The sequence below is a fragment of the Puccinia triticina genome, chromosome 5A, assembly GCF_026914185.1.
Source record: "Puccinia triticina chromosome 5A, complete sequence".
NCBI lineage: Eukaryota > Fungi > Basidiomycota > Pucciniomycetes > Pucciniales > Pucciniaceae > Puccinia > Puccinia triticina.
In genome coordinates this window covers 7,512,434-7,526,620 of record NC_070562.1, presented here as the reverse complement: position 1 = coordinate 7,526,620, position 14,187 = coordinate 7,512,434, and the positions used below count along the sequence as shown (strand labels likewise).

The 14,187-nt window shown below is 47.8% G+C and overlaps 1 protein-coding gene across 1 annotated transcript; it reads left to right on the top strand.

The window, feature by feature from the left end:
• Positions 1-3,155: 3,155 nt before the first annotated feature.
• PtA15_5A867 (uncharacterized protein) lies at positions 3,156-3,380 on the top strand (the record flags this gene model as incomplete). The annotated part of the gene is made up of 2 exons (XM_053169673.1): positions 3,156-3,279; positions 3,355-3,380. 2 exons carry the CDS (start codon positions 3,156-3,158, stop codon positions 3,378-3,380), a joined length of 150 nt encoding a protein of 49 aa, XP_053020847.1.
• Between the last annotated feature and the right edge of the window lie 10,807 nt (positions 3,381-14,187).

Genomic DNA, 14,187 nt, shown 5'->3' with positions numbered 1-14,187 from the left:
GATATTCCGGAGCATTATTGCAACGAAGGTAGGCCGGATATCTTCCAAACTTGTTCCTGATCCGTTGCATCCATGACATGATTTTGGCCGGGACGTCCGATTTTGCTATCATTGAAGTACAAAAGGTGTAAGTACTTGCATGATCCCGTAGTGTAACGATGTATCTTCTCCCACTAATATCGAGATCAAACGGTCCAGCAACATCAGAGACCATCAGGTCAAGGGGTTTATCCCTAGGTATTTGAGTTCCTAATACCATAGCCTTCTTATTGATGCTCTTTGACGTCACACAGCGCTCACAGAAAAAGGACTCCCATGTCAGGTTGAGATCAGGAAAGTTCGCCTTGAGGTAGGATCTTACTATTGCTTCAGACGCGTGACCAAGGCGGACATGCCACACATAAGAATCAAAAGATGGTACTTGTGTCACTTTTGATATTTTGCTCACAGTGTCACTTGTCTTTAAATTCCAACAGTAATTATGAAAAACAGTCAAATAGGAATGTTTTTGGGGTCAGACAAGGTTGCTTCAAGGCCATTGTAAGTAAGTTTCCATCCGTCTGATAAAAGTCTTCCGGTTGAAAGTATCACTCCATCAACACCTGGCACATGATAAACTTTAGGGATTGTGATCACTCCTGTCGGTGTCGGAATGCGAACGGTTCCTACTCTGTTGACAGTGACGTTGCAGTCGGAAACGGCCAGGTAGAACGTGCAAGGCTTGATCAGCTTGGGTCCGGCAATGAACAGCGGTGAGTCGCTGTAAACCCCCTCCCTCCCTCGGGGTTCACAAGGCCACAAGACATGTCACACATAGATACATAGCCCGTTCCTCTTCCTTCCTTGGCTCAGCAGAGAACTGATCCCCTCTCTCTCTGAGCCAGGTAAGCATTTCATTCCTTCTCTTGTCCTTCTTTTCTCTTCTCTTCTTCCAGTTGTACTTAGGAGAGAACTGATCCCCTCTCTCTCTGAGCCAGTCCTTCATCTGCAATACACTTATTTGGGCACTAGAAACCTCGAGATGAGTTCTCAGCGCCATCCTTACGACCTTTAGTGAAGAGTCCAAATGGGACTCTTACAGTCGCCACTCACATGGGCTGATGCTCCAGAGTCAAGTAAGACTCCATCCGAAGCGTCCGGGAATTCGACCTTGCGTACATGATGTTCTGACCTTCTTGGTGGAATGTAGGCGGACGACTTTGATCGGTAGTCTTGCGGCGGCGCCTCAATTTTGCCCATTGCAACAGCTCTCCAGAAATCCACGCAATCAGCATACCAGTGTCCGTTCTTGGAGCAGTACGAACAAATGGTGCCATGCTTTGCGGTTTGTTCTGCCGTTTGACCTTTACCGCGGAAGTGGTGTGCGCGTTCAACCAAAAACCTGGGGTGGTTTGTCTTGGGGGCATCCAGAGTGGTCGGGCGACGTGGCGAAGAGGCATATTTATGAGGGCCACGACCTTGAAAGGCGCTGATCCGATCGAGGTCCATGGCATGTGGGTCTGCTCCAGCCTTGGGTCTATGCTTGCTAGTCGCATACTGGATAACCGTAACGACTTCTTTCAGGGATGGCGACTTCTTTGCATCAAGAGTCTGTGAAACACTGAAATTGAAGGTGAGGCTGTCGGTTCCAACGGGGGGTTTGAAAGTGTTTTGGAGGAAGATACCAAGAAGTTCATCGGACGACATCTTCAACTGCTTGATGTCCGCACCAAGCAGAGACCATTTTGCTAGCGTTGCCTTGCTCGAGGGATTGGGGTTGGTCATCAGATCATAGACTTGGTCAAGCAGTCCAATCTTGTGACGACGATCAGAGTGTTGACACTGAGACGTGATGAACTCGTACAATGCCTTCACTGATCTGTGACTTGTGGCACTGACAAGCGACAAGAGATCCGAATCAAGAGTGTTCCGGATCAGACTGTCCACAGTGGTCGACTCCTCAATTTCAAGACTGTCGAAAAGATTGAGGTCATTGACAAAAGACGCGACTCGGCTGAAAGCATGCATTAAGGTACGGTCGAGCGCTTTTTTCCAGGGTTGAAAACGAACACCGTCACAGTCAAGGTTAGGATAGGACGGGTTGAGTTCCTTGTGCATGGCGATCGGGGTCTTCAGGAACTTCGAGTAGATGATGTCCTGGCGGGTTTGGGCATTCGGGCGAATGGTGCCTCGAGCCGTCAACAGCCCAGCGATCTGGGCGTTGAGGTTGTTGATTTGCCCCTGGAGAACAGCTAATGCATCTGCTCCAGGGTCATTAGCACGGGGATTGGCTTGGTTGTTTGGTTGTGCCATGATCGAGAGGGTGACGACCGGACAGCAAAAGTGTGAGTTTCCAACTTAATGTTTTAATTTTCAAATCAGAGTTATTTATTTCTGTGCTTTCGCGGATGTCACCATGCGAACGTAGTGCGTTCGGGGAGAACTCTTGGGATAAACACGTGGGTTGCGGACGAGCCGGCTTTTAACCTATAGAAAGCTCAGGGAATCTGTACGATGACAGCCAAGTGAGTAAGCTAACCACACGCAATCCGTCTCCAATCTTGATTGAATTGCAAGCTAAGACTAACCTGTACGATGACAGCCCAGTGAGTAAGCTAACCACACGCGATCCGTCTCCAATCTTGATAAGGAGAGAGAAGGGAGCCGGGGCATGTGGCTATCTATACCGGTACACAACAGATAGGGTTGTGTGTACCGGTATCACAAGGTGATCAGGTTTAGCGAGCTATGTACATGATATGAAGTATGTACATATAGGTGAAATACATAATATTGTCCAACACTCTAACAACCAGCAACTCAAACTATTCCTCAAGGTACAGTTCTTCAAACGCTTTCATGTCATCTGCTGGAATGATTATGGTAAATAGATAATGGCGAATTCTGCAACAGGGAATTGAATTGCCGATTCAAGAAGCTATTGTCTTTTGGAGGCAGGCATTCTGTAACATAAGCAATGATAAATTCCGAAAAGATTACAGATATGCCGTTCAACACAGTTGCGGGCTTGAAGGCAGCCGAACCAATTTGTGACGATCACAACCGCATCAGTCGGACCCCTCAAATCACACGGCTGTCCATTCAAGCAAATTAGCCAGGTCAATTTGACTAAACATCTCAATCAGATTTACCAGATTGACCTCAAATCGGACCTCATGAAAAATATCATCGAGTTCAAAAAGAACGACGAGCACTATCATCTGGCTTGTACGGCTGCTTGGGAACACCAACACAAAGCCTTGGGTGTTAAAAAGGGTGACGGTTTGGGCCAAGGGCGGAGTCAGTCTCACATCCAAACAGGTCAGGTTTCTTCATTCTTTTGTCCTCTTTCCCTATTTTTTCTCCCCGGTCCAGCATTGAAACTAAACTCTGGATATTAATTGTCAAACCTACCATTGCTTTTGTAGATACTATGAAGCCAGTTACAAATTGAAAACTGCATCTAATCCAATTCAGTCAGCTTAATTTTACCAATTAATTCAGTTGTAACATCAGCGCCTGTAGTTGTAGTAGTTGGTTAAGGGAATCTTTGTCTGCTTTTCATATCTATTGTTTTTTCCAACTTTCCAACAGAATGGCAACATGTTCTACTTACTAGCTTTTGAGCCGTATTTTTTTAGTTGCCACTTCTGTTTGAGATTGTGAGTTCCTGTTTTGCTCAATTGTTGAAACTATCTGATTGGGGAATGTATTGAATCAAAAATCCAAATAGCATTGAGCACCCAAATTAAGTGAAAGAGGAGTATTAAAGGATAGGGAACATTGACTAAAAAATTAGAAAAATGGAAAGCAGGCATCAGGTGAAGAAGAAAAACATAATGAAGCCAAGTGAGGGAGAGAACCATCAAAAGAAAGTTAGAAACAAAAGCAAGACAAGCAAATAAGATGACACCCAAAAGAAGAAGTAACAGAAAGTTGAACCAGACAAGAGGAGAAACAGCCCCCATGAGAAGAAGGAGAAAGACATCAGACAGGATGAGTTTTAGAGGTTTGAGTTCAAATATGTCAGGAATATGAAAAAATTCAAAAGTCAAAAATATGAAACAGTGGTGTGTCAGTTGTTGCAGTGAACTGGGACAGCAGAACACAGCGCAGATGAGTTCGTGGAAGGATAAGTTTCATTGCATCATGAGAAAACAAGGAAAGCTGAGAAAGAAAGAAAAAGGAGAAGAAGAAAGGAAAAGCTCATCTGGGACAGCAGAACACAGCGCAGATGAGTTCGTGGAAGGATGAGGAAAAGCCTTCCATGTCTGCTGCCCAGGTGACTAGACTACACTACATGACATGTCACAGAATGTGAAATTGAGAAGACAGGTTGGAAGCAGAAACAAAACAGAACTACAACCCTACACCTCAACACCCCCCCTTGCTGAGAACCTGAAAAAGGAAAACAAAAGAAAACAGAAGAAATGGAGAGAGAAAAAAAAAAAAGAAAAGAGAATAACTAGACTACCCCAAAGCGCGCACGATGTTCCTCCAGAAGAACCCGGTTGAGAGGCTTGGTTAACATGTCTGCAAGCATGTCTCTTGTTGAGACATGGAGTACCGTGATCTTCCCGCTTTTGACACATTCACGTGAGAAGTGATACCGAGCGTCGATGTGTTTGGTGCGCGCGTGATGCTCAGGATTCTTTGCAAGCGCTTCTGCTCCAGCGTTGTCAACATGAAGAGGGATTGCGGAGCACGGGTGAAGTTTGAGTTCCGTCAAAATGTACCTTAACCATAGTCCTTCTTTACACGAGTCGGACATGGCTTTGTACTCAGCCTCTGTGCTGGAGAGTGAAACCGTGGCTTGCTTCCGAGATTTCCAGCAGATAGCGCCATCACCAAGGCGGAAGGTGTATCCAGATGTTGATTTCCTTTCATGGCGGTCTTCAGCCCAGTCCGAATCCGAGAAACCAGAGCAGGTCAGGGAACCTCCAAGTCGCAGACAAAGGTCTTTGGTAGAGATTAAGTAGTGGAGTACCCTAACAGCTGCGCGCCAGTGAGCTTCCGAGGGGTCCCGTAGAAACTGAGAGAGTCTGTTGATTGCGAAGGACACATCCGGGCGCGTGCATTGAGATGCCCAGAGAAGGGCACCAACCAGCTGGGGGTAAGGACCGGGGGACGATTTCTCGCCTGCTTTGCGGGGTACTAGATCTTTGAAAACGGAATCGGTAGGAGTACGGACTGAGATCGGGGGTTTGATATAGAACTCTGGCCAGTGCTAGGCCGGCAGCAGTTCGAGGAGGGGAATAAAAAAAAAGAGGAGAAGTGATAAGTATGCCCTCCGGTGATTGGCCGAGAATGAGCGCAGAGAGAGAAACTTGTAGCGTTGGGGGGGGGGGTGATTTTTCTGATGGCTGGAGATGCGCGTCGGCGATTTTTGTTGAGAATTTAGCCGGGGATACTGCCGGCGGGATGTGATCTAAACCAAGGAGGGGGAAGAGACCAGCGTTGCGGGGAGAATGAACTTCAAGACGTGAACCTTTGGGCAGACTGTATGCCAAGACTTAAACTTTAGAAATTGGTGGATGACTGAGATTTTTATGGTTCAGAGTGGGTCCATGCCGCTCCAAAGCCGGAGTTCAAACTGAACTCAAACTCTGGAGCTTGTGACATCTACAGACAGCTCATCACAACCTAGCGCGCACACGCGCGCTACAACAAAACAAGAAACAAAAGAAAGCACAAAACACAACACAACAAAACCAAGACCAACCCTCCTCATCAAAAGACCTGTCCAACGCGCGCAGAGTGAAAGAAGAAAATAACAAACATGATGAAAAGAAAAGAAGGGAAAACAAAACCATCAACAAAAGGAGAGAAAAGAAGGGAAAAGAAAAACCTGAAACGCCTTGAGGATGCGCGCCACGCCGCGCCATTGAATCTTGAGGAAGCCTTGAGGGCTGGGAACTTGATGCCTTGATGTCTTGAATCCTGACGTCCTCTGGCGCGCGCCCTGCGCGGCAAAAAACTTGATTCCTCCGCGTGTACCAGATTGTCCACCACATCGACTAGAAATTGTTTCTGCATGTCGGTGATATAGTGCGGCTGGGAAAGTTAGACTGCCTTGTTGTCAAAGTCGCGCTCAATCTTCATCGACAAGAAGTGATGGAGCTCCTCGTCCGCTCCTATTTTGAAACGTTTACCTAACGAGGTAATGAGTGAGTCTACAACTAGCGGCTCCCCTACAATTGCCAGATCGTCCACGTGGACCGTGACCGCACCAACGAGATTGCCGTTCCTTACGGTGAAGTATAAGGTAGGGTCGTAACTGTAGGAATCCAGAACCAGGCCCAGAGCCAAACCCAGACCCAGACCCGCAGCAACCCCCGAGGAAGCTCGCGCGGTTAGACCCAGCCCCAGCTGCTAAGAAAGGTAAGCCCCTTTCGCAGTCCAGACCTAACCCAGACGCAGAGCTTAATTGTATCGCCACGATCACAGAAGCCAGACAATCAGCCGCAACGCCATCGGTAGAACCCAGAACAGAGAACACCTCAGCACCAAGAAACTCGTAAGTACAAGAGACTAGACAATGGAAAGCTTGTAACAGAGACTGACCTAGAATCGTTCAACCACAGAACCCTAGCAGAACAATTTGGACCAAAAATCCAAGACAAGCTACTTGCTAGAATCACGGAAGCTAAAGCATCCAGTAAGCACCTCAGCTAAGACTCACAGATCAGACCAAGCTATCAGACATTCATGCTAAGACGCCCGGTTGAACTGCAGCGCAGGAAACCGCAAGCGGACTCTGGCAAGATAAAACAAAGATCATACAATAGCCGTACTGGATCTTCGTGAGCCCCAACAGATAAAGAGAAGATATAAAACAGACACTGATGTAGGCGTAGTTATAGATCTTCATCCCGTCATTATTGACCCGGCCCCAAGACCGACAACTATCGCCCCATCTTCTTCTTCATATCTTCTCCCTAGAAGAACTCAGGCAGATCTCTGTCTGCTTTCAGGTACTTGCAGCTCACATATTAAATAGCTTTACTTAGATACAAATCTTGTACTTAGCGCATCTGACAAGTAATCAATCTTTCAGTTGCTCCTATCTTTTTAGTAACGAGACTGAGTAAGACCTGCCTGTAGACGGCCATCATGCAGCTCCTTGTTCCACTCGCGCGGGGACTGCTTCAGGCCGTAGATTGAACGGTGAACTTCGCAGACCCAGTCTGGGTGCGCTGGGTCTTCAAACCCCGGAGGTTGTTCCATAAAGACAGGCTCTTTGAGACGGCCGTTCAGAAAGGCGGTTTTAAAGTCAACTTGCCTGCCTTTCCACTGCTTGATTGCCAATAAGCTCAGAATCAAGCGGAGGGTTTCTTGCCGAAGGGTGGGTGCGAAAACTTCGTCGTAGTCTACGCCGTGGACTTGGGTGTACCCCATCGCAACTAATCTTGCCTTTAGCTTTTGGATTGAATGGTCGGGACGACGTTTAATTTTAAAGACCCACTTGGACTTTATGATTTTACGCTTGGCCGGACGAGGGACCAATCGCCAGGTGTCCATGCCGAGAAGAGAGACAAACTCGTTGTCAGCCGCCTTCAGCCATTTAGCTTTGTTTGGTGAGCGCAGCAGCTGTTTCCAGGTTTTAGGGGTGTCGACTTCATCAGAGGCTGATGCAGATTTTGACCATGTACCGTAGCGGTCTGGAGCGCGCCTTTGACGGCCGGAGCGACGAGCTGGAGGCGAAGGGTTCCTAAGAGCCGCAGTCTGTGGTGGAGGAACGGCCGCTGCTGGAATCGAAGACTGAGGTTGAGAGGAGGGAGCCAGAGGTGCAGGAGCTTGGGGAACCAAAGGATATGAGGGAGAAGCTTGAGGGGAGGGGGAGGGGGGAGGAGGGGGAGGAGGAGAGCAGGGGGAACTGGGGGAGGGAGGGGGAGCGGAAGGGACCAGAGGAGATAAAACCGGTGAAGAGGGTCGCTGAGCCGGTACTGCATGAATAGATGCTGTTAGACGACGGTCAAATCTTGGTTTCAACGGAATATCCAGTGGTGGTAGATTTCCAGACACGGGATCAGGTCCCAGGATTGATTTGGGAGGTTGACGGTGCGGTTGAGCAGGAGGTGAATATCAAATGGGCCAAGGTAGTTCCACAGCTACAGATGATGGCTCACGTTTCAGCTCAGCACCGTAAGGGAAGGAGAGATCGTCAAAGAGAACGTCTTGAGTTTTTATGACGGACCTCCTTTCCAAATCCCATACTCAATACCCGTTTCCGTCTCCCAGATAGGAGAGGAGTATTGCTGATCGGCCTTTCTTGTCGAGTTTCTTCCTATCCGCTTCTGGAACCTTGTACCAAACCAAGCAACCAAATGGATGTAGGGATGACAAATTTACGAGCGGTTTGTCCAGGACCTCGTTTGGTGGCTTGAAACCTGCTGGGGTGTAGCATGGGACAGAGTTTAGAGAGAAAGACACGTGGCGGAGGGCATCCGCCCAAAAGAATTTGGGAAGGCCTGCACTCAGAAGGGAACAATGGATTAGGTTCCCTATGGTTTTATTTGTCTGTTCTGCAACACCGTTTAGCTCGGGGGAATGCGGAGGCCCGGGCTTGTGTGAAATTCCAGCTTGATCCAGGTAGGAAGAAAACTCAGATGACATGTATTCACCACCGTTATCGGAGCGCAGTGCAAGGATTTTGTGCGCTCCATCTCGCTCAAAGTGGGCACGAAAAATTTTGAAGCAGGAAGACACGTCTGATTTTGATTTCATCGGAAAGAAGGAAACAAATTTGGAGAAATCATCGATGAAGGTTACAAAGTACTTGTACCCTTCTCTGGATTGGACCTTGAATGATCCAACGTCGGAGTGTATAAGTTTGCCGGGTTGATCGGATCGATATGCGGAATGAGATTTGAAGGATACACCAGGAAAAAACAATTATCACTTGTCAACAAGTGACATAGCAAAGTACAAAGGCCCCTTTGTACTTTTTTATGTCACTTGCAGACAAGTGATCATTGTTTTTTCCTGGTGATAAACGGTGCATCTTGGATTGCACGCACACAGGACATTGCTGAACATCGATCTCGTTCATGATTGATGGTTTGATGTTCTTGATCTTCAAAAGGCGCTTCAGGGGCCAGAGGCCTATGTGAGATAGGCGGTGATGATACCCCAGAAGAGAGGTGTCAATGGAAGACTGATAGTGGGTGGATGTAGAGAGAGATGTTACCTCGTTGGATGGAAGGTAATATAAATTTCCTTTTTGGTATCCTTGGCCAACGGCGTTGCCTTGTACCCCAACAGAGCCAGACTGGAAGATGTCACAGCTGTTCTTGTTGAAGATGCAGGTCAGACCTGCGTCGCACATGGCTGCTATTGACAACAGAGGCTCGTGAAGGTCGGGAACGACGAGGGTGGGTACTGAGACTGGTGTGTCAAGCGGAAGAGTCGAAGTGCCACGATGAGTAGCAGAGACTTTCGAGTGATTGGCAAGGCAAATTGCGGTATGGTCTGGTTTGATGCTGGAGACGGCCTCTGCATACGGCGTCATAAAGTTAGAGCATCCCGAGTCGAGGTTTGCATCGCGCTGGGCGATGGAGCTGGCATTTGCGGTATGCTCAGCGATAACGACCGCATTGCCTGCTCTGGCCGGATGGTGAGAAGAGTGGCCGTCATCCGAGCCCGAGTAGTCGGAGTCGTCATCGTCTTCCCCCCCTCCAAGCTCAACGACCGTAGTCTTTCCTGCTTTGGCTTGAGGCTTCAGTCCTGCGCGACATCTGCGGTTTCCATGGCGGCGGTGGCGGTCAGATTATCCTGCGCTTGGGTAGGTCGTCGAGTAGGTGCAGTGCCTTGGGGAAGAGTCTCGATGATATAGCCAACTCCAGTCACGTTGAAATGAATTTCAAGTACCACGGACCAGTCGAGATAGTTTGATTTTTCACCTGGGGCCTTGAGTGGTTCGACCCCAGAGATCTTTAGTGCCGGGTGTGATGTGAGCTCCATGTGAGGCGGAGCAAATTTTACGGTGGAATCGCTGGTTGACATCAGTGCTGATGGAGCGAAAGAGTGGTTGATCCTTTGGATGAATCACGAACTAAGTAATCTGGTATTTAATGTGCACGAGCTAGAGGCAACTGGGTCTCATAACCTGTTGCAGTGAACTGGGACAGCAGAACACAGCGCAGATGAGTTCGTGGAAGGATAAGTTTCATTGCATCATGAGAAAACAAGGAAAGCTGAGAAAGAAAGAAAAAGGAGAAGAAGAAAGGAAAAGCTCACCTGGGACAGCAGAACACAGCGCAGATGAGTTCGTGGAAGGATGAGGAAAAGCCTTCCACGTCTGCTGCCCAGGTGACTAGACTACACTACATGACATGTCACAGAATGTGAAAGTGAGAAGACAGGTTGGAAGCAGAAACAAAACAGAACTACAACCCTACACCTCCACATCAGTAATCAGGTTGAATGAAAAGAATGAATTTTCTTCAATGATTACATCTAAGAAAATTCAAATATCAAGGATTCAGAGTTTAGAAAATGGATTTGTATCAGTCTGGAGAAAAATGTATGCGTGAACCTGGATTTCACTTACCAGGGAAGATATTATGCAGAGATAAACCAAAGCCTGGGTCAAAAACATGTTTTGCAGGATTGCAGACATACTTTCTTTCAAAGGAACCATTGAAATGGTATGAATATGGGGTGGGTGATTTTTACAAACTGTGTTTTGCAATGCCCCCCCATTGCAAAGTACATGCATTGCAAAACTACATAAATTGCCCAATTAAATTAATTTTACAATGCCGCGGGTACATACCACCAAATGTAAATTGCCCCCTTGTAAATCACAGTTTGTAACACACAACACAGAGACAGGTATCCTGTACTTTTACAGCCACACGAGTTACAATGCATGTTACAATGCATGTAAATCTACATAAAACATACCCAGTAAATAAAATTACAACACCCATTTCACAACATGTCTCTATCGTGCTTTTATCTGTATCAACAGACCTAGTTAGGGCTAGGACTTCTCCCCATCGCCCCAATTAAACCCTCTACCGACTGGCTGATCATGAAAATCTAGGTTCCCCGCTGCAGCGCTCCGATCAATCGCTTCATTCGGCATTTCTCATAATCCCACCCCTACAACCTTATCTACCAAACTTAATAGAGATACTTAAAACCATACCCTACAAATATAAACCAAATAGATACCCGATAAGCTATATGCAATAAGCTTGACTATTTCGTAACAAGTATACACCGCTCCCATGCCCCGCAAGCAAAAATCCAGAGCCAAAAACTCAATTAGCACCACTCCTATCAATCCCAATCCGATATCCTCTGCCCCTATCAATCCCAATCCACTATCCTCAGCCCCGACAATATCCTCAGCCCCGACAATCTCACCTAGCGCCAACACTTCTCATCCCACCATATCCACCACCAATAGCGGCAAGAAAATCAAAAAAACCACCAGCTGCCATCAAGACTCGACTTTGGCGGATGCGGAAGACGTTGCAAACTGGCAGTTCCCAATTGCGATGGACAACGGCTTCACTACATACATCGACCACGGCTGCGTTTTGGACAGGCAAGGGTATCCCCTTTACCCCAACGGTTCTATTATCTTCGTGCTCTCTGTCGGTGCCGATATCAAAAACTTTGGAGCAGTCGGTTACTCAAAGCGCAGTAGCAATGGGGGGAAGTCAGATGAGTGGAAAGTTGTTCGACTCTACTGCCTAGGTGTTCTACGGTGTGATCAGGAAGGTTGTGATTACGCTGGTCCCCCGCCAACCGGCCGCGGTAAGATTGAGGAATTTCTCAGCAGGTCAATGATTCTGTTTCTTCTTCATCAGCCCATGAATGAAGACTGATGTATATTTTTACGGGCTCTTGCAGTAACCCAGCCTGCAAATGTCTTGCCGGTCGATGTCCCGGAAAGATTTACTGGCAGGACTGTCCAGATACACAATGCCGATTCAATTATCACAAGAAGACAGGATGGGGTCTCCTCTGACACCGAGGCATCCACAATCATCGATGGCCATCCTCAAAGAAACCCGACCCTCTGGCGAAAAATAATCTCATCGGGACTGTGAAGACAAACCCGAAGGCCAGCGCTCTCCAGCTCAAGGTATTGTCCTATCTTTCTTTTGCTTGCCATTTCTTGTGTTTTCATCCGGTGAACTGACCTGAAATGTTTGATTCTGTACAATTTAGATTGGGAAGGCTGGCGGGCCTGGTGAGCCAAACAGTAGTGTGGTTGAAATTCACGAATCCTTGGGGAACTCGGATTGGCTGCGCCATCTTCGCCGGGAGATTCTGCGGCAGATTGATTTTGGCTCTGGTAAGGGTGGTGACGGGGGTGACAAGTTCATGCATGACTTGTTTCAATGGCAATTGTTGAGTTCGGATCAACAACTAATCCTCTATTTTTTTCTTCGACGATTGACTGATGTATTTACATCTCACAATCACAGGAACGGAATGGAGATTATCTCGATAGCATGCAGGAGGGGTGAAGAACATATAACGTTCCAGACGAATTGGATGTCTCAGATGCTGCTTGAGCGTCGCAAGGACGGCAACACCCTTTACTCAGGTGGCTTGATATCCAACATCACATACCGATTCTTTGCTGCAGGATATTTGCTCACCACCTCAATGTACTGCAACGACATCAGTCGATGGATTCCCGTCCAGCTGAGCTGGATCCGTGGGCTCAGTGAATCATATTACACCATCCACTTCTCTGTACTGTTCCGGCAATTCCTCATACCCTCTCTCTTGCAAACCGAGCGCGAAAACATGGCATGTAGCATAGTCGATTTCTCAAAAGCACAGCAACGAGGCTTTGTTGCGGCCTACATGAACGTTTTTGGCAAATCCGACCCCAAAGAAGCAATGCAAAAACTCAAGGGGTGTCGTGAACACTTTCGTCAATCAGTCACACGTGTCAAGCGGAACCGCGCGGTCATTAATCCCGATGAGCAGGTTAGATTTCCATGTTTTCTGTCATCCTTCCCTGATTAATCGCTGACATTTTCCCTCCGTCTAGTCCGTGCTTGAATCCAAGTGTTTGGCGCTATTGCAGCCGTGTGAGGAAAATGGGCCCACCCACGACGATAAAATTGACGAGATGCGCCGCAGGTTCCCCAAGATCAAGGCTTGGCTGGATTGGTGGACCATGGCGGACGTGGAGTCTATGTTGTTTCCAAGCCGCCGCAAGATGCTGGAGGACTCGCCAAATGGAGATGAGGGTCTTCCGAGCTCGACAAACGCTCAGGAGAGCATGCATTGGGTTTATTACATGTTCAGGTCAGTTGCTTGATTCTTTCCATTTGAAATTTCTTTGAATTGCAACTAATGTCGCTCTCTCAAAAACATAGTGCGGGCAAGAAGAGTTTGTTGGCCGGTTTTTCAGAGCTTTACGCCTTTTTCAAGGCTTTGGAGCGGGATCACTCTCTCCGGATGCGGGGAATTCCCATCCGATATGGTGTCAAACCAAATGATCAGAAGGATGTTGCCAACTCGATTGGGTGGATCAAACCAACCAAACGGCAGAGGGCTGCAATTAATGATGGCCGCCCCCCGGACACAACCGAAGCACTGCTAGATTGTCCCAACAAGTGAGCCAAGCTCGGAAGGCCCCCTAATTCCCAAAACAACAACCGAGCTTTGCATACCACTTTCATGTCCTACGCCGCCTCAAAGGATCCCCTCAGGAAAAATCGTTGTTGGCTGGCGGCTGCCTTGGAATCTTTATACGCCATCTACAGTCCCCTCTGGCTCCAAACTCCCGGCGGCAAGAAAACCAATCTATTCCACACCTTGGTCTCTCACTTCACCTCTAGGACGACCAACGAGCTCATTGAGCACTCCCGCTTGAAAACTGTTCTCACCCGTGGATCAAACCAGCTCTTTGAAGCAGCTCGGAATTTACACCCTAACTCCTTCGTTCCCGGTGATTTCGCGTCATGTGATTTCTTCATGGAAATCTTGTTGGATCCGAAGACAAACTCCTCAAAGTTCTTGCAAGGACTGTTTGCAGTCCAGGAAACCCGCTCGTTTTCGTGCCCCCGGAACACTCACAACAAGACAATCAAGCATCCTTGTGGAGACCGCCGCTTGGTTGCGCTCAAGGTGGACAAATCGATGTTTGATAACAATGCGATCAGCTATTCTAACGCAGGGAGTCTAATCGCCCGGTGGGCGTCTTCTGGGCTGGCTGGAACTTCT